This window comes from Morone saxatilis, unplaced genomic scaffold (assembly GCF_004916995.1).
Source record: "Morone saxatilis isolate NCDOM2014 unplaced genomic scaffold, NCSU_SB_2.0 Contig22, whole genome shotgun sequence".
Taxonomy (NCBI): domain Eukaryota; kingdom Metazoa; phylum Chordata; class Actinopteri; family Moronidae; genus Morone; species Morone saxatilis.
The window spans coordinates 12,981,823-13,002,903 of NW_023339785.1; the positions used below are offsets into that span (position 1 = coordinate 12,981,823).

The following is a 21,081-nucleotide window of genomic DNA, read 5'->3' on the forward strand; positions in this document are numbered from 1 at the left end:
AAGACGTATCTATCCAAGTTAAGTCAATTTACACACAATAAAACAAAGAGTAACTTAGTATCAAAGTATATGCCACATGATGCATCATAATGCCCATGATCTAGCATTTGGCAAATAAATGTTATGTACTAAAAAGTCATTTTCACCGCAATATTTTAGAACTGACATCTAAAATGGAACAAACCACAGCACCGTCTCACACCTACGTGCATGAGAGTAAATCCAGTTTGCTGTTAACGTATGGGTGATGAGGGTTGTCTTGGGTCGGAGCGGTCAAAAGGTGGATGTTCTGACACGCCAACCATGAATAATCTGTCGGTCCACTGTAATGGCTGGGCACTCCTTCTGATTCACACCACCGTTCTCACCAGAGGTTACGTAACAAACAGATATACATAACAGTGTGGAAGTGTTGGCAAAACACTCGCAACCCTTCCGTGCTTTCTTTCAGGATTTTACCAGAAGAATCATCAGTTTGAATAAGAATGAATGCGCTGTCATCTAATCCATCTAGTTGTTTGAGTGAGAGGTATGGTGTGTTTTTAGTGCTCTTTTTGTTCATGGGCCTACTTCCCAGCCCTCTGGAGGGAAAGGATGCTATTGTAGCTCGTATCAGTGGGAAATTCAGAGAAACACCCTGATAAAAAACAAAGTCCCTTGCTGTTACAGCCAGCAAGAGGTGAATATGAAAGAAAAAAATGAAAAGCAAGCAGGATACTTCCTTCAATTCATACTGAAATAAGCTTTCTAGAAGGAGATATCAGATTCAGACAAGGCAGTACTTGTCCCCCTCTGTGTTTTCTACAATAATATCTAGGTCATTGCATTGAAAGCAGCATCACTAAGCACCTCTCCCGGGGCCTGTGTTTTTGGGAGTCTCTCATTTTCCCTCTCATTTTGGCATCTTAACTAAAATTGGCATTTTATTGAAACAGATGGAAACAAATGCAATGACTCAAATTAGATGGTCAACATGCAGTGAGCATTTTGAAGTGCTCCAAGATTTGTGATGTAAAATATGTGATAAGATGCTTTTGCCTATTTCTTGAAATGGACATTTTGTAACTGCCATGATTATCATATTTTTTTCTTTGGAGTGTGTGAGTGTGCAAACAAATTCATTAAGCCAAGGTTTTAGCTTCTTGCATACATGTTTGTGTATTTGTTCTGCGCAAACTTTATTTATTCACAACAGGTTTCCACATTGTACAAGGCCGTAACTGTAATAACAATATAATAAATCTGTGGTCCTGCAGTGTTAAAACTACAACAGTCAAAGACACCTGCTGTCACAGACAAATGAGACGTGCAGTAGGACAGATTTAAGTCTTAAATTCTGCTTATCGTCTTGATCCCATGATAAGAGGCTAACACGTTTTGCAGATGTCTGCACTGTTCCTTCTGCACAACATCGACTGAACAAACTCTAAGCTGTGTCACCTTATAAACACAGACGGGTGTTTGATCTGGCATAATAACTATTATTTATGTGAAGTTATAATACAATGCTTAATGACAGTGTCATTAGTATTCTGTATATTGTTACTATTAAATAAAAATGTTTCAAAATTAGTGTTCAAACTTGACAACAGTTTCTGAGGTTTTGCGGTGGATTTCACCTGATCATTTGTGATTCACTAAGCCCACCAGAGGAAAAGGTCTAATAAAATGTTAAGTAAAACATTTTACTGACAGTGTCATTTTAGCATTTAGATTTTATGTCTTTGTCGTATTAAGACTCAATCTTTCTTCTGTTTTGCAAACACACTAGCATGCCCCTCTCATATCTCAAGGTAACCATGTTTTTTTGACAGTTTATCTGAAGAACTGGGAGTACAGCCAAAGCCTCCTATCAGAGGAAACACTGCCTAACAACAGCTGTGAAAGCCCTCTCCTCCCTCCCTCTTTGTCCTCCTCTCCTTTTCTCTTCCTCATTTTTGCATTTTCCTGTTTTGGTGTTTGGTAGCTCTCTGCTCAGTCTTTGATACAAAGAAAGGGGCTGTCCTCAGGGTGCAGGGCACAGACACACAGTATCTGGTGAACTGATGAAAGCTGATACGATGGATTCTTGTTATTGCGCTAATTTGCGTGTCTGTCTGCTCCACAGTTCTGCATCTTTGTCCTGACTTTTTTTTTTTTCCATACAGGCAGACAGCTTTGATAGAGGAGCTGAGAGACAATAGAAACCAAAACACATGCTGTGGCTAATATTGTGTCACACAATTGCACAGTGTCCTTATAGCCAAATTGAGGAAATATTTCCTCAAAATGTGCTTCACTGTATCTTCATATAACACATGCATATCTGACAGCACTTCCTTAACTTCCATGGGCTGGTCAAGAAGTGTTAAATCTGCTTGGTCATGATACATGCTTATTCACATATATACATATGTGTATATGTATATGTGTGTATACATGAAATATGTCGGACAAAAGCCCATCCTCTGCACTTTCTTTTAAGCAATCTAAATAAGAAAACACCTCAAGTTGCTGCATAGGGTGCGTGTGTGTGTGTGTATGTGTGTGTGTGATTGCTTGGTTTGTACTTTGCTGTCAGCACTGAAACAGATGTTCTGCTCCGAAACTATTTGTTTTATTTTTTACACAACAGGATGAAGGGCATGACCGGGCAGCATCCCTGTGTGTTCACCCTTTATTCGGGGATACAGCCCGAGTATACACTTGCGGAGTATATAACTACCTAAGTTCATTGCACACCTTTACCACTCCTACCTTATGCAGTTCACACCTGTGCCATAAATAAGTGTACCAGACAATGACTGGAATGAATATGGCGAGACAGGTCAGAGACAGGATAATTACCTCGAGTCAGGGTTAGGCTGTCCTGAAGCATGTCAGTCAGATAGGATTTGCTGCTCAGAGACGGTGTGAAAGAACAAGAATAACAATAGCTGTTAGAGGAGGAGGCGTGCTGCACAGACAGAGGAGGCGAGAGAGGGAGTGAGTGAAACCAAACAAAACAGCCAGAGGACAGATAGAGCAGGACAAACGACTGTGCACAAGGTGGCAGACAAGATACAGAAGTGACATGAAGCCAAATCAGCCAGCCACTACTGTATACTCTAATAAACAATATTTAAAAAAAACAACGGGAACATACTGTTACTATTATAATTATGATTTCTTGAGGGGTGTCGTCCATGTTGTAAAGGTTGGCAGCTACCTTGCTGGCGCCACACTGTGTTCCTTCCTTTGTGGTCGGGGCTATAATTACAGTCTTACCAAGAGAGAACGCCACAGTCATTAAACTGGTGTGAAGAAGACAATCAGTCACATAGGCTGGAAAACAATGATAATGACTTGCTGTTTTTGACTATGTGTGTGTACTTGGTGTGTGTGTGTGTGTATAGGTCAGGAGTTATCCATTGGGTGTGGGAACCTGTGAAATACCCGATTTTGTTTCAGTTCTGCAAATCCTGAAATAGTTCCTCAAAATAGCTCAGATAGCTTAACTGATTTTAGTTTCATTTACGATTCATAGTTTCACTTACTGTAATAGCAAAGAAGGCTGAATGTTTTGGATTTATTTTAAAATCACGTGATGACAAAAACATCTTACATTGAACTAATACACTAAAAGGACGCGAAGACGTTTTGTATTTATATGACATTGATCAGAAATGTGGCAATTTAAATTTGATTGGCTACGTACTACATCCATTATATTGTTACAACACATTTGGATGGACTGAATGATAGATAAATGTTTTGATTGCAGGGAGAAAATATATTAAGACATAGCTTTTGCTGTCTCTGACAAACATACTGGCACGTACCTGCTCTTGTGTGCAATAGTTCTGCAGGCTGAGCGTTGGCGTAATTCTCCCATTTCATAAGACAGTGTGCTCTTGTGCTGTTGCAGAATGGAAGCCAAAGATAACCTTTGATCAGGATGCTGCTCTGGAGTACAACGCCTGAGTGTTTGACCTCCCTGACCTCACCCAGTCTTTAAGATTTTTCCTGGCTGGTTTTAATTTCTTCCCAGGGAACACATTTGAATGCTTTGTGCTGTACAGTACATAATAATATAAATGAATCAGTTAAGATCAAGCATTTATATTTGAAACCTTTACTTTCAACTTCACCATGCAAGCCAAGGCACTAACTTGCTGGTGGGAACCTTCTCTCTCAATACCTGAACTATGTGATTTAAGTGTGAAGATAAGGTGACAGCTTGCTGGCTTCCAAACACTGCTTACGTCAGCAAATCTGTCCATCTCAAAAACAATAAAGAGCTGTTACGCACTTCTCCTTGTCGATAGGCCAGATCTGATTAGAGATTTCACGTCAGCCTCTGCCTTTCGTTAGTGAAGATGTCAAGCATAACCATCATCTTCTTCTTGTTCTTTTATCATGCACCTTCAAAATGTTTGATAGACGCCAGAGGATTACGTTTTCATAATTAAGTTTGTCATTTTTGCTCGTTCTCGGCTCCTAGCAGCATTAAGGCTTAAATCTCCAAGAGCACTTCTTTCAAAAGTGTATTTAATCCAGGGTAAAAAAGAGTTCAGTGCTACGAAAGGTGTCAACTTGGCAAAGAATCTCTGTCTTAAGAATGTGAACGTTTGCCTGCCAAACACTGTAAATCTACACGTCCAGACAGAGATGTGTACAGAGTGTGTCGTACTAGTGCATGCTTGCTTGTATGCGTATGTATGCACCTGTTTTGTCTGCAGATGTCAATGGCCTCAAATAATCGTATGCATACGCATATCTATGTATGTGTGTCTACGTGTCTTGATGCACGTCTGTCCTTTTTGCATGCATACATGGATATGAATCTTAATGTTGTTAGTCTCCATGCTTGAACGCACACCTTTACTTGCACAGGACTGTGACTGGGTACCTGGTGTGTGGTGCGTGCGTGCAAAACAGATACGAGAGTGTTCTGTGGTTTTATAAGTGAACTTTGGACCTCTTGGGTACACGCTGGAGGCAAGCCAATTTAGCATACATTGTTTACCCAAGCCTTTATACAATGACTGGGATGGCAGATCGTGTTTACTCACTCTTCTGTGCAGCTTCGAGACCGGGAAAATGACATCTCTAAAAGACAATTTGTCTTGTGTACTCTGACTGTCTCCAAGTTCAAGAGTCGCTTCAAGTGGAAGTATTTCCTGTTTGTTTCTTGGAGGAGAGCTTGGACCTTAACTTTGCTGTCAGCCAATCATCTGCTGTGAAACCCTCAAATTTAAGATTTAAGGTTTTATTTGTGGAAATTGAACTGAGGTAAAATTAAAGCTGGATTTAAGCTTCAGTGGCAATCTATCACAGTTACACGCGTTTGTGTTTTAATGCAGCAAATAAAAGGTTCCCTATGAAACTTGTCCCAGAAACTCAACAGTTTTGCCATTATTCAAAACCATTTTGTTTCTGCAAAATATACTCCACCATTAGTGAGATTTCTCAGCAGCTACAGCATAACTAACTTGCTTAATTCAAACATTTGCATTCATTACAAAGCAGCATGCTCAATGAGCTGTTGCTCAGACAGAAGTGTTTTCAAGGAGAATCGCATTAGAAAAAGACAAGCTCTCCTCATTTGGCTTGTCACCGTAATACTTACTGTTAAAAGCAGCTTAACAACCACAATGATGGAAATGTGATCTCCAATCTCAGTGAATGTTTTGATACTGTAATCAAATGCTTATGTTTTTTTTATTTGCAATATTGTATTGTCGATGCGAGCTAAGATGTCACCTCACAATGCATTTATCATATTTTCTGATATATATCCTGAATTTAAGTTCTCATCTGTTCCCTTCTCCTTGACTCTGCTGCACATCTACAAATGGGCCGTGACCAAAAGAAAAAAATTAAATAAATAAAAATGACCAATCAGCAAAGCTTACTAGACTTGCGTATTTGTCTGACAGGCAGCCTTTTTGGCTTTTTGAAGGCAGGATAGGCTGGGGTTCCTGTATACTCCCAAACAACCTCACAGTGCTGGATATCACTATGTTCCCAGTTTATTTGGATCACACGGAAGCTTTTGATGCTGATCCTTCCCCTGGCTGAGTCACATCCTGAAATAGTGCTCTTGTGTTACACTAAAAATCCAGCTGAACTGATGTCAGTCATAAGCAAAAGCAAGAGTTTTGAGGTCTGGAGAATTTGATTTTCCTTCAAAATGTAGTGAGAACTAAGACATAACTAAATGGGTGTTAACTTCAAATGGCGAGTGGTAATAGACATAGATGCTATCACCACATTGACCAAATCAAGTTAAATATACAGTATGTATATATTTAGGACATTACATATTTATAATATCATGAAAAAGTCAATCAAAGTATCAATATAACAAAGACACAGTGCTATTGACGATACACTCTACACAGTTAGTTAATCAATAGCCATGGTATCCAGTTAATCTCCACAGCTGAATTATATAAACCGTCTCTGCAGTGACTGATACACTGTTACATACCACTCACAGGGAGCCTTACAGTTTATTGTATAACTGCATGCCATCAATTACAGATAGACATCCATAAAGTACAGGGCAGATGTGGGGATGAACCATAAAAAACAGTAAATCCATGTCAGGAACGGACAGCCATGCAATGTTGAAACCGTTCATAAAAGTAAATGTACATATACATGTACATTCAATGTTATTACATTATATTAGATTACTGCTACAGAAGAAACATAACAATCCTTATCATAAATCATTTTATATTTTATGAACAATAATAGTGGCTTAGGAGCTTTTAAAAACGTACTAATTTTCACCTCAGGGTTGATATAATATAATGTTATGTTATGTTATATTATTACGTTATTCAACCATTTAATACCTTAAATACTTGAACAGATTTGGTCCATAGCACCTAAGCAGGGATTTAACAAAACAGATAAAGCATCCTCAAGCCTGCAATTCTATTCCATTACTTTTTATTTTTAAATTGGATTGTAATTAACACTAATAAGTCCTCATTAACTTTCCAGAACAGTGAGAATGATGATGTAATGTGTGTGTTTATAGCCTGAACATATTTGTTTTACAGTCTTCACGCGGGTGGCCGACATCTGGATATACATTTTAGTTTTTCTCCTGCAGGAGATGTGGCAGCCTTAATTGCACTTTCTCATTAATGTTTCTTGAAGCTTTCTTCTATTAAACAACAACATGTTTCTTTTTAAGACTCTGTAGAATGGGGGCTTGCACATCTGGTCCCGTCCATGTCTGTCTCGGCCTGTCCTCTGACAGTAGGGGATCCTCACCACGCAGACAGGCTGAGGAAACATTGTGTACACCATGTTCTCTCCGTCTTCAGCCCTCCTCTCTGTCTGCATGTGATCCACACTGTACCTCTGTGAGACTGTAGAGACCTATTGCCCCTGTGGGTTTTCAGACTCCGAAGCTGAATGGTTTTAATTTGTGATGCTATATGGAAGGGGAGAGTTAAATAAGGTGCTGAATGTGAGTTCCCTCACCACTTCACAGCTGCACTTTGAGTTATATCAGGTTCCCCCTTAAGAGAAAGTAAAAGTGGCTTGTGAAGTACAACTATATACAACTGTATAGCTTGGCTAAATTTATGTGCATATTTACATATGAAAACAGCTGAACTTGATGTCAGACTGCAAAGATGCTTTGTCTGTAGCAATCAATCTAAGTTTCCAATAGTGTTGCACCAAGTTAAAGCACAAAGAGAGGCTAAGATCCCTGGAGTGAACGTTTAAGATCTGGGGACTACATTTATTATTAAGAAGAAGTGCTCCCTGTCCCTTTTCTATTCACATTCTTGCTTAGACCAGTGTTAAGTGGCCTGTATGTGCGCTTATAGATGAATATACTGTATATCAAAGGTTTTATATGTACAGACACCATGGGTCACCTTCCATGGAGGCCGCCATGCTAAACTGCCATGTTTCCACAGTAGCACAGAACAGAGAAATCAGTGTTTGGCTCTAAATATGGCCCTTTACATTTTTCACACATTTCACAGCCACCGCAGTTTCTCCTTCGTGCTTGAAAGAGGAAGGTGAAGTGAGGAAGTTGCAATCTGCAACTACACCACTAGATGCCACATAATTCTTCACACTGGTCTTATAAAGAAGTGCTGCTTTTGGGGGTGTTATGGTCTCACCTCACCAGTATCTACACATTTCAGCCTGGTTTTCACAAATGAAGTTGCTACATAACTAAAGTTGATCAGTTGTTGTGTATTGTTAAGATTTACAGCTCTTTTGCTTAAGTCAGAGCATGCTGTGTTGAAAGCTGATTGAATTATGAGTCATTCCTGTGGTCTTGTTGAAGTAGAATATGATTTGTTCGGCTTGTAGAGATCAGTGGATGGCAGGCTGATGAAACTTCCTCAGGCTATAATGCGTAACTTAGTGGAAACACGGCCCTGGTCACTGACACGGAGGCCATAGACAAAAGTATTGCTACAAAAATACTAAATACAGAGCAGTATATTTGAAGTTTTCTTTTAGATCCGTCACTCTTTACTTTGTAGCTGACAACAGTTCACCAGAGTGATTCATCATAAGACGTGGGTAGTACTATGAATCCTTGCACCGCAGGGCAGAAAGGGATCAACAGATTGCACTAAATGAAAAACTTCTTGAAAAAGTATGACGAAATAAAAATATATACAGTAAATTCTTTGGTTTTATCAAACAATAGTTATTGCAAACTATTATACTTTTGTATCTGTGTTTTCTAATGTGTTGCAACATGCTGTTTTAGCTGTTAATGCAATTTTGTTCAGCAGTGACCGCAAGTGACTTGTCTCAAATTATCCATGGGAAATTAGTCATTGCCACATCGTTATCTCGCAGGTGACAAAGGATTAGCTTTAATGCTCAGCAGAGGAGCCTGCAGGAGTCTGTGGGAACGATTCTGTGTTTGGATGACACTGACAGCGAGAGTTAGCAGGGTGCCTATCATCCAGTTAAATCCAGATCGTGCTGACGGGGCCAGACATGCATGAGCAGGCACGTATGCAGGCGTGCGGTCAACCGCACACATTGACGTACACGCGGGCAAACAAAAACACAAGCGAGCACACAAACACACACCAGGGGATGGCTCATTGAGGGCCTGACTCCCTCCAGTGTCGTCCCAGTTGCTGGTGACTTGGGTCACACAGCTGCAAGCTCAGAAAGACAAACAGATGGAACAAGATAAGGAAAGTGGGGAGATGGAAAGAGGGAGAGATTGAGAAAGAGGAATGGATTGAAAAAAGAAAGACATTCAATTGATGGATACTTTAGAGAAGAAGAAAAAAGGGGACAATGGTATATGTGGGCGAGGGGCAGAGGGTGAAAAAGGAGAATTTAATCTTTATTTTATTTATTTATTTCATCTGTTTGATATGAACCAAAGACTGACTGCAGTAGGTCATTTTAACCATTTTTTCCAGGACACACAAATTAGTAAATTGACTTTTTATTTGTCATGAAAATACTGTTGCTTCTTGTCATCTCTCACGGTTGTTTTCCACTTAAAGATATTCTCAAAGTCATCAAAGATGCTCAGCCATCATTTAGCTGCATCTATTTACTTACAGCACAGATGCTGCCAATATTCTCAGTGGCAGCCTTTTTTGCTTATGACTAACATATGGTGCCAAAAACCATTTGTGTAATGACTTATTGATGTTAAGATTCCACTAGCCCAACAGATGACACAGTTTGCAGTAAAAATAAAACCTGCCTACTTAGAGCTGATGGCATGGTATGGTGTATGGCCCATTGCTTCATCAATTCGCTTCAGATACAGTAGATTTCAATTTCTCAGCGTCAAAGTGATGGATTTCGGTGCAGTATGTACCTATTAGTCCAATGTCAGCATACCGTGACAGAAGGCAACTCAGATTAGACATAGATACACACAACTACACCAACAGCTGAGGTATACAGTACACTAAAGTAACATAGGCAGATGAATATAGACAGATGGTGCTGAACTCTGTAACCTTTTGTTCTGGGACATGATCCAGCCAACTGTGTATTTATCTATGCAAAGTGGCAGCAATCCAGTCTTTTGAGTATCACTATTCATGCTTTGTGACAAGTAAACACTGCATGTTTTATAAGGGAAAGTTTTACATTGCATTACATTTTATTTTTAGTGCACAGTACACAAGACAGAAAAAAATAATGAGCAATCCAACAGCTCTTTCATATCTCTCAGGATCTGTGGTAAACTAGGCGACCCATAACGAGTCAAAGGGCTTTGACACAGCTAATAACAAAGTTCACTGTTATTTAACACTGCACGGCCAATTGAGTCTACAACCTTTGACCTTTTGTAGCGCATCCGCAGAGCCTTTAGTGAGATCACTTAACTGCAACCCAGAGAGTCTAATCTCTTATCTAGCTCAGGCAATCTTGTGTGTGGGTTTTCATGTGTACACATTTTTGCACTAAAACACAGATGGGAATCCTATGGGCTACGGACTATAACCTTACTATTATTTCTTTTTAAGGGGAGGTGGAGTTGGGGGATGAATGTGGCATGACAAGGGTTAAAAAAACTGCGATATTCCCTCAACACACTCCTCTGGGTCCCAGCTCCGTTGCAGTATTTTCACAGTAAATTTAGCCAGAACATTCTCTATGTTATAACACAAGGTAAATCTTTACATTATGGCCCGAAGCTGTCTAACTTCTGCTGAATCACAGCCTGGGGCCAGATGCTGAGAGGTCCCCAAGCTTGTTAACAGTAATATACTGCACACCGCATCTTTTTGCTATAGTATTGCTTGTCCTGTTGTAAACTGCTATTAGTGTCGGCGAAGGCTACTGTAAATGAACTGATTGTCATTTAGTAAGAACTAAAATTAAGACCATTCATTTCTAGTAAGGAAAGTGGGTCTTTGTGTTGTCTTGAGTTTATCGAGACAACACAAATGTCTCGAATCAAGGCAAATGAGAAGCAGCTCTTCTTCCTGAACACACACCACACACATACACTCACACCTGCTTGTGGTGTCCTCTGATTTCATAACAGCTGCCGTTAAGGACAGGGGAAGAAATGGTTTCTATGTTTCCTACCATGGAAATCATAATTAAAACCTTTCTGTAGCTAAGTACAGCCTATTAAAAAGTTGGTCTTTGGCACCTGTAATCAACATTTATCCAAACTGCTTAACACAGCAGCTCAGACTCATGGTAATGCTGAATTCATGACATAATGTTGTAACTTTTAAAGTCTTAAACCAATATATAATCAGGCTTGGAACCTGTTTTTACTGTAATTCTATACATACAGGATGTATGAAATAACTACTATTATGAAATACTATGGCAGCAAAAGCCACATCTATTTTTCTCTTTACCCCTCATTCATTTGCTCCCTTTCTTTAGAAATTTAGCAGAATAAACTGTTGTCACTAAACACCACAGGATTAAGCGATGTCAATCACTCCTGGTTGTGTGTGTGTGTGTGTGTGTGTGTGTTTGTGTCTTCCCATGTTCCCATGTTTGTACAGACAGTATTGGTCGCGTGTGAGAAGATAATTGTCTGTGGACATGTAATTACATGGCACCACTTGTGTGGCACAAGAAGAAAAACAACTCACTATGGTTTGCAACTGACTGTAAAGAAACATGGATATACAGTATCAATGCTATCACCCATTTCAGAGGGAAAGTTTAATCTTGTCCCTTACTGGAGGCAAAACAAAAGTGAAAATGGCTTGATATCTTTTCATGTTTGGAGCAATGTCAAACCTCATGAAACTGGAGACGAGCGGAAGAAAAAAACATCCAACTGAGTTTGAATGACTAAATACGAAAGGATTAAATGTTCTCGATTTTAAATAAATTGCTCCCAACGTGATGGGTGTAAACATGCCCAATAGAAGCCATCCATTCCCTCTGCCTACTCACAGGCAGCTGAACTGCTGTCCCAGGCAAATAACCCTGAATAATGATTGTTATCGTTGATTGTTAGAAACTGAACTGAGTGAACCTAAATTCCCCCGCTACAAGGAAACTTGGGACAGGACAGAGTTGCTAGAAGCTCCCTGCAGTTTACATTTATATACTTTTGTCCTTAATGGCACAAACAATTCCAACATTAAATCCTGTCTCTTGATAATATGCAGATGTTACAAACCAAATGATACCTGTTTGAAAAGACAGCATGTAGAAACTGGTATACAATATTAATTGTCGAAACCATCAGATGGATTAAATGGAGACAGGAGTTTGCAAGAGCGGTTTACTTTGCCGTTACACCTTTGGCTCTCGAAATAATAATACATTAACTACACCCGTGATTACAAAAGAGGCTTACTGTAACTGACAAACCCACTTAATCAAAATTTAAAGGTGTTCAGGGATTTGTTAACACCACACATGTAATCTGATATGTTACATAAAATATCACTGAGCTAATTCCTCTGACTCAGCTTGATTTTACATACTAAATTATAAGCAGTTGTGTAACAACAAGTTTTGTTTCACAACATGGAACAATGGCCCAACTATGCATTTAGTACACACGTTTGCCACTGATTGAACGAGGTATGGATATAGACGTGATGATGGTTCCCTTCAGGTACACTCAGAGAAAGATCTTTTGCTTTGGCTGCCTGAAACAGACAGAGATAAAACAATTCAGGAAACTGTCATTTTCATTGTGACTCTGGGGCCATTGTGTTCCACTGGATTGGATACACATCATACAAGTGCCAGTCTGAGCATGGCACTCATAGTTATAGCTACATATCCAGGAGGTATCGCCAGTGCTCAATTGTCTCTTTGTGCTCTGAGAACACAGTTGCTGAGAACAAACAACAGCAGAGCAGTGAGCAAACAGTCAAAGGGCTCCTGCCTCTTGTGCGAACAGCCTCTTCATTCGGAAGCCAAGATGGGACAGTCTCAGAGGCGTCCCACTGAATTTCCCCCTGTTGGGGCTATGCCACCCTCTCCCAGGACGGTGTGCGCCCTCCGCCTGGCCGAACCGCCCCACAGATTCTGCTGTCACTACCAGCACTTCAGCTATCCTGAGAGAGCCATGAGCTACTCGCCCCCTTACTCACCGAGTTTCTTCAAGAGGCCAGATCGGCGGTAAGTAGGGGGGCCGTAGAGGATAGAGAGTTCGTCTTGTGTCTGGAATGACAGTGATGTGTGTCAGTGACAGATGTGCACATTAGGGACAGTTCAGGAGAAGATGGATGATATCTGCAGTGCGTCAGTGTCTGCATGATGTAGGGATGTGGGTGCAGTTTTTGTCATGTAAGGGCTCGTATAACAGTTCACATGTATGTTGACATTAAGAGTCGTTTGAAGCAGCACTGGAATCTATTACAAATTTACAGAATCAGTCTTGGCAAAAAGAGAACAAAACAGAACTAGAAATGACATTAACATTGATGATCATGTTGTTGTATTTTCATTTCCACTAGACACACATTGTTGGGTGTTGTGCCTGCAGTGTTGAAAGCAGACAGAGAGTGATATCTCTATCAGCCCTTGGATAACAATGTCAGTCCTGTTCCTCTTCTGCATGCACCTCATGTTTGATACAACCTATATTACATGCAATCCAAGTGCAGAAATTGACAGCCTGTTAAATGTATTAAAAAATCTTATGAGCAAGACTAAGGCCATGTGCCTTTTTTTATAATAATGGCTCAGGAGACTTACAGGTGATGTGATGATAATGACTGCCTCTGGGTGTCCTCGTGTAGGTATAGTGTTCAGTATTCATTGGCCGTAGCCACTCGCGTTGCCCATACTGACAGTTTCCTCTGAGACAGCCTCTGGCTACAGCCCGTGGAAGGTCTCAGGTCACACTCTCATACGTCACGTCATGCATTGCTTATTGCGAGGGTGCAGAAAAATGATGGGACATACACAGTAAAAGAGGCATTCCTTTTGACCAAGAAGCGATATCAAAGTGATAAAATTGTTTTTTCTCTGTGGATTTGCTGTCTTCTTACTGGGCTGTATTGTGTACATCTTGAGTTTGGTGCGTCAAATCCACAGAATGCTGCTCATAACAAAAGCCGGGAGGCTGGCGGCATGTCTCAACCTCATTCTTCTTCAGTCATTGGAGATGAATCACGACATTATATAACGCGGTTGGCTCTTGCTCAGGGGACATCTGATGGAAACCGTGGCCCATCGCCTAGCTTTAGAGTGACTCACTGGATTTGGCACACGCCAAACATGGTCAGGCAGTTAGAGTTCTACAGAAATGTGAGGGACTTAATTTCTTGAAAAGGCAGCATAGGTCAGTGTCTGTGGCACTTAAACTTTTTAGAAACATGCAGATACAATTTAAACTAGAATTGTTGTGTGTGAAATATCCTTCACTTGTCGGGATTTGTAGTTTGCAGTTATACAACTGTGAATAAAGCAGTCAAAGCATAAAGGTCATGAGCATCCTATCTTACGCCACATGCAGTAAGATAATGACAGTCTTACTGCATGTGGCTCATTAGGTATATTTTACTTGAACAGTGCAGGAAGGCTCCCCACTGTCTGTAGTCTCCATCTGTGCATCTCAGCAGAGCCACAGGTGACTCCTCCGCTCCTAAATGGGACTATCACAGCAGGGAAAGGTAATTCACCAGCCCCTCATCGCCAGAACAGTGCCTGATATTAAACCTGGCAGCTGTACTGTCACAGCACGAAATCTGAGACGACAGGCACTATGGGCCCTAATACCCGGTCAGTGTGCTTTCTGCTTAGCCTCGTTAGGTCTACCAAAAGTCCGCCTTCCCACTCTAATTGTTTTGTTACATAACAGAACTCCTTTTTCTCCCCTCCCAAAAAAACGTGGCAGACCTTCGTTTACCATGCAGAGATTAGAAAGGGCCCTGGGTCATTTGTTATTATTTTAAATGGAAGTTTTCTTTTCCCGTGCAGTGCAATCTTACAGGAAAAAAGCGTTATTTTTTCCACATTATTCAGACTAATTTATAGATGTATGTATACTGTGGATTCCATGTATAAACCAAATGTAATAGCTAGTGTTGGACACTCAGCAGAGAATTTCCATAAAAGTTATTGTGTCTAGCTGGTAATGCTCTATAGTTCGACTGTGTTTTGGAAAAAAAAGATAATGGTGCAACAGAGGTTCTCTAATAGAAATTTAATTGGCTTATAATCAGTACCGAATCAGATAATTGTAACAACAAAAGGGAACATAATGTGACAGCTGAGAGGCGCTGAGCAATTACATTAACGCTATTAAAACCTGCACGGACGCCTCGGTGAAAACAAGGTCTATTGCTCAATAGCAGTCACAGTCAGTACTCCGACAAAATGCTGTGGAAAAAATAGATAACAGCAGGTACGTGTTTTTTTCTCTAGTGTCTTCTATGGTTGGCTTCTACCACAAATTGTTTATTACACTTTGCAGGAGGCTCAGTATGGTTGCGTCACACGTTGTAAAATGCACGTTGAAAAGACCATCTGAAGTGCAAGAGGTCACACACCAGAGAACAATGCTTCAGTTCTAAGGAATTTTTATGTGTCCTTCCAATGAATGGTGGTATACACAATAAATGCATTGCAGTCTGCGTTACCCAGAAAATATCCTTGACTCCTTTTGTTTAGTCCACACATTAGGGTGAATGTGAACAGTTAGATTTTTAAAAAAGCACACAATTAGTATGGCATATGAACAGTACTGAATACACAAACAAACAAATAAATAAATACATATATACCAAGGCAAATTCCTTGTATGTGAAAACCTACTTGGCAATAAACCTGACTGTGATCATTTTTGATCATTTTCCATCTGTTTCCAGAAACAAACAACATGGAATTATTCAATTATGAGGCCAGGAAAAACTATATGGAAAATTCCATATTAAACAGTGTCCAGGAACAATGCCCCGGTCATAAATATTGTCCCCTACGGGCCGGTGTATTATAGGTGTTCACCACTAGAGACCGATAGAGTTCAAATATAGACTGAGGGGAAATTTACCGGGAGAGAGGATGGAAAACTACCTTTGCGGATGCAGAGCTCATATACATATGTGTGCACATGTACAGGGCATTCCGTTATACCATGTACTGTAACAAACAACAATAAATCGATGGGGACAAAATGTTTTTGTTGTCATAATAATGTCTTCTAAGTAGACCGAATCAAGGACAGCTTTCCGACTTATTTTAAGTTGCAAAAGTTTACACTTAGAAAGTCAATAACTAATAGCTAAGTACTACTTCTAAATCACATAAATAAAGACAACACAAGTTTAGCCTACTCTAAAATCTATTGATAAATAAGTGAAGTCAAGTGGAAATCATATGATACAAAAGGTCGCGACATGCGTTCTTCCCGTGGCCAAATCCAGTTTTTATTTATCAGCAACACGAGTGACTTATTTGTGCAGGCCTCCAATTGTTCAGTTGGTTGTTATTGTTGCAATGAGTACGGATTTCGGTCTGTGGGTTATGTGCAGCAGCAGAGAAGTTCAGAAGCAGGGCAGACGCGATGCTGCATTCATGTGCTCCTTTAAAACTCGTTATTTAAGCGATCTTTTTTGTTTACTTCTAATAAGGCATAATGCGAACTAGAATGAATTGTTTTTGGTGATATTTGTTTTGTAAATTAACTGGTTGATGGGTGTACTTTACACTGCATTGCAGATTAGTGATAAAAATGCTTTTGTTTAAAAAAAAAAGGTTTTAATTGACCAATAACACCAGAGTAAAAATCTATCACACTATCAATTGATCAAGGATATAAGACCTAGTAAGTATAGTAAGTATAGTCTGCAGTGTTTGTAGGTTGTATTCTCCATTGCATAATATTGTATGGGTTTATGTGTTACATCTGAATCTTCATTCTGCACAATAGTATCAAAGCATAGGAAAATAACATTCCCCTGAGTAGTAGAACAAGTCTCATAAAACAGCAATACACTACTACAGCCAGCCTCGTGAGAACTTAACGCCCCCCCTCCCCCACTCCATGTTTACTACGTTAAAAAAAAAAAAAAAAGTTGTTGTGTACCTTTTGTACAGAGTTCTTTCACGGTCCAGGTCCTAAAAACCAGTTTGTCCAACGACACGGGAAGGCACCATACAATCTGACCCGCCAACTCATTTGACTAATATATGCGCGCGTCAGGTGACGTCAGAAGGCGAGCCATTGAAATAGCCGCCGGTGGCAGAAATAGCATCAGACAGTCGCTAGTAAAAACCGGCGAAGCTCACACACCGACACAGCACCGCAGCTCAGCCAGCAGCAGCGACTCAGTGCATCGTAACCCCTAACGGACGAAACTAATCCGGATACACACTTAGGTGACCCAACCAGTCGCAAACGTGGCGAGAAGTATAATCCAAACGAGTCTGGTACTCAACATGAGCACGGAGATGTTCGCGAAAACACCAATGGAGGTGGCCGTCTACCAGCTGCATAACTTCTCCATCTCTTTCTTCTCCTCGCTACTCGGAGGAGACGTTGTATCCGTCAAACTTGACAACAGGTAAATATCGACACAGTCCCGCCGTATGTCTGAAACCGATATTTCGATAAAAAAAAATGCGTTTAATGAGTTATAAACCCGAGCATGAGCCCTCTTCTCGTTCTATTACAGGCCTCGAGACACTGTGTGTTCATAACGCGGTTCAAATACAATGCGCAATGATATTTATTGTAATTACTAAAAGCCTGCAAACGCTGTCTGCCCAGCTGTTTGTCGTTCTGCTGCTGTTTATTTGGACTTTGAGATCTTCTACGCTGCTTTGCCTCTTCCTGCTACACTCTCTGTCCTCATTACACCATGGCCTGTATGAAAGCCCCATTTTACAATCAGAGCAATAAACCTGCTGTTCATACTTCACACAAATAAACGAGATTGCAGACGAGTACACACGCTTTTCCTTTCTGTTCTGCAAGCTTTCTGTTTCATTGTCTCAGAGCGAGGAGTTCAAGAGGCACCAGTGTGTTTCTTTCAGTATTTTTGGGATTGAGTGGACTATTAAATTGTGGCTTTGAACTGTTTCATTTATGTCTATTTCTTTCTCTTCTGCAGTGCCTCTGGTGCTAGCGTTGTGGCTATCGACAACAAGATTGAACAGGCGATGGTAAGCTGAGATGACAAAACACAGACACTACACAAAGACACACATAGGTTGCAACACAATGACATAGGTTGCACTGCAGAGGACATGCTGTCTGTTCAAATCCCAGTTGACTGACTTCTACAAGTCTACTGCATGTAGGAGCTGCTGCTGTTATTCAGAGGGACTTACAATGACTGCTTGTGCATCCGCATTGCTACACGACCTGTGACCTTTTAGAGGGTCTCTTTGACCACAAGAGAGAGAAACATCAGCATGTATAGAACAGTTATAAACCTCCGACCTCCCCAAAACGCCGTTTCGGCACGCAACCGTGCTCTCTATGAATGCTCTGGGAAGTCCCTGTTATGTGACGGCAGTGCAGGCTGTACTGTTTGCTTTATTCATGTGACACAGTAGAAAACAAGTGCAGGAGATGACAGCAGGAAGTCCAAAAGAGAAACACTGATAACAGTTTTGCAGCACAGAATGCTTGAAAACGCTCTTAAATCAAAGTTGAAGCGTGTACTTTACTGTATCCCACGAGAGGTCCCTGTGAGTGCATAGACAAAATGGAGTATAAGATCCTCTGACAGCAAACTCGCTCAGCAAACCCATCATTCTTTCAGCAAACACATCAGCCGTGCAACCGAGCACATCGACCTTACACAAGCCTTAACATTTCTCCGTTTTTATATCTAAAACTGATCCGTCTCTCTTTTGTTATGACAGGATCTTGTCAAGAACCACCTCATGTACGCCGTGCGCGAGGAGGTAGAGATCCTAAAAGAGCAGATCAAAGAGCTGGCGGAGAAGAACAACCAGCTCGAGAGGGAGAACTACCTGTTGAAGAACCTGGCCAGCCCCGAGCAGCTGGAGAAGTTCCAGTCCCGCATCCCAACAGATGTGCTGTTGGATAATCAGAGCACCCAGGGGACCCCCGACCAGCAGCAGCAGCAGCAGCAGACCTTCATGCACAGCACTGGCTCTGCTGTGTAAGTGGCTCTGCCTTGGGGCGGGCAGAGCCACTGTCTCATAACAGTAATGGACCTCCATTTTGAATGAAGCGTTACAAAAGTCGCCGCCGCCGAGAACCCCTTCGATGCAACGGAGGTGAAGCATCGGGGCTGTAAACGATCGATGGGACACAAAAGAACTGTTGACTGACACGCTCAAAACAGAACATAAGACGCTCTGACCGGTGCGGTTTCAGGCCCGTCCACTGATACCGTCCAACTCTTTGTCGTAGTCTCTGTGTAGACAAAAGCGCTGAGAATAGAGCGAGAGCTGACTAGACACCAGCAAGCGCTTGCTTTCAGACAGGTGGGGGGGTTTCCCCGCCTAGCCGAACCCTTCCAACAAAAACCCTCTGCTCTAGAGAGGGGTTGTGAGGAGGCGTTGATCGGGCTGGCCCTGCTGGTGCTGACTTGGAAAAGCGTGAGAGGGGTCCTCACCCAGAGGAGACCCACCTGAGACGGTCCTCCATGTCTCAGCGAGAAGAGCCCCATCATGTGGATTTGTCCAATCTCCAAATACAAGTTTCAAGGACTCCCAGCCGCACATTTCAGCCACATAACGAGGACTTTTCCTGTACCTACAATGCGTTGCTCATGTGTTAGTGTACATTTAAGCGTAACAAGAATAATCAACAGGATAAGCTAAGGCAACAGAGGTGGAGGTTAATGCAGTCTAGCCTATTAGAGCTGGTGAACCGCTGCAGTAGACTGATCAGTATACTGTAATGATTCAGAAAATGTAGTCTTGTATTGTCTGCCGTTGGGGCTTGCTGCTTACGGGGGAAGTTAATCCTGCTATCTCTTCTGTTTTTGTTTGTGATTCTGAACAAAAGTCAGTTGTTTGTAAAAAAATAGGAGTATTGTACAGAGGTCTTAAAAAGTTATTTGTTTTTGTTTGTAATCTAGGGGGACAGGCATATCTGCCCACCTTGTTTTCCTAGCTCTTCACAGGAAAGGATAACTACAGTGTACACACAAGTTGAAACGTCCTGAGGTGAACGTAGTGGAGATGGCAGGCAAGCAGACGTTGGCATTTTGTCGCTGCAGATGCACTCCTGATTTTTTAGCAGCGTCGTCCAGTACCCTGGTCCGTTTCTTGCTCAGATGCCAACTTGAAAACGATGGCATGACAACAGTGCCTGTCCGTAGTAGTAAGGAGAACACATTTCCACACTGAGCTCTGTTGTTGTTGTTGTTTTTCTAGCTACCAAAGACTTTGCCTTTTATTTTGTTTTGTTTTTGTTGGTTTTTTTTTCTTCTTTTTTTTTTCTCCTCTTTCAACAACAGGAACTGAGCAAACCAGGACCATGTGTAAAACTTCACAGGGAGAAGTTATGTTTGTAGCTAGTGCTAAAGTTTCTATGTGTTTTTGTAAAGATAACGGTATTGTTGCTGTAAAGTATCCTGGAAACAGTTGTTCACTATGGTGTTTGGATACGACTGCACATTTGCAATAAACCTTATGTTTACATAATACAATACATTGACCCTCTGTTGTTTCTTCTTTAACTGCGCTCCCACAGCTCGTGTTTGATCCACAAAAGGAAAAATGTTTGATTTGATGTGTGACACCATCAAAGACTCCTGGTCAGGAGAGTTCAATTCATGATCTAACATTGTGATTTTACAATATAATAGAAATATGATATGTATTAAAAGTCCTTAACTAAACTAAATAGTTTTAAAGCAGGTGCAATGAATGCCAAGTTCTATTTATTTTTGGAGCAATAATAAGCAAATGAGCATGTGTAACTGTATTACTGCCTTATACACTAATACACTTTAGTAATAGGGAAATGCTGCTGACATCTGGCCAGATTTGACCTTTGTTTTTGTTTTGTTTTACATTTCCCTTAAGGTAGTTTGTTTTGGAGCTTAGATATGTTATAAAATGGAGAGATTTGTTCACCAGAAATCCAGCTGGGGAAAGACAGTAGAAACGTCTGCAACAACACCCAGGATGATTGCATTTTCTGGTGCTGAAATAAGAGTTGGGAGAAATTCCTCTCATTTGAATGTCAGCGTAAACAACACA

General features: G+C 40.9%; 1 protein-coding gene across 2 annotated transcripts in view; it reads left to right on the plus strand.

Moving 5' to 3' along the window:
* The window catches only part of tsc22d3 (TSC22 domain family, member 3), a 34,049-nt gene extending 13,522 nt beyond the window's left edge, over window positions 1-20,527 (plus strand). The window contains exons 1-3 of one of the 2 annotated variants that reach the window (XM_035668838.1): window positions 17,128-17,453; window positions 18,003-18,054; window positions 18,763-20,527. In XM_035668838.1, the coding sequence (XP_035524731.1) occupies window positions 17,329-17,453; window positions 18,003-18,054; window positions 18,763-19,029 (444 nt within the window). In that variant the 5' untranslated portion in view covers window positions 17,128-17,328 and the 3' untranslated portion in view covers window positions 19,030-20,527. Of the gene's footprint in view, window positions 1-17,127; window positions 17,454-18,002; window positions 18,055-18,762 lie in introns of those variants that run through there. The other variant, XM_035668837.1, reaches the window with a different exon arrangement.
* Window positions 20,528-21,081: the final 554 nt, after the last annotated feature.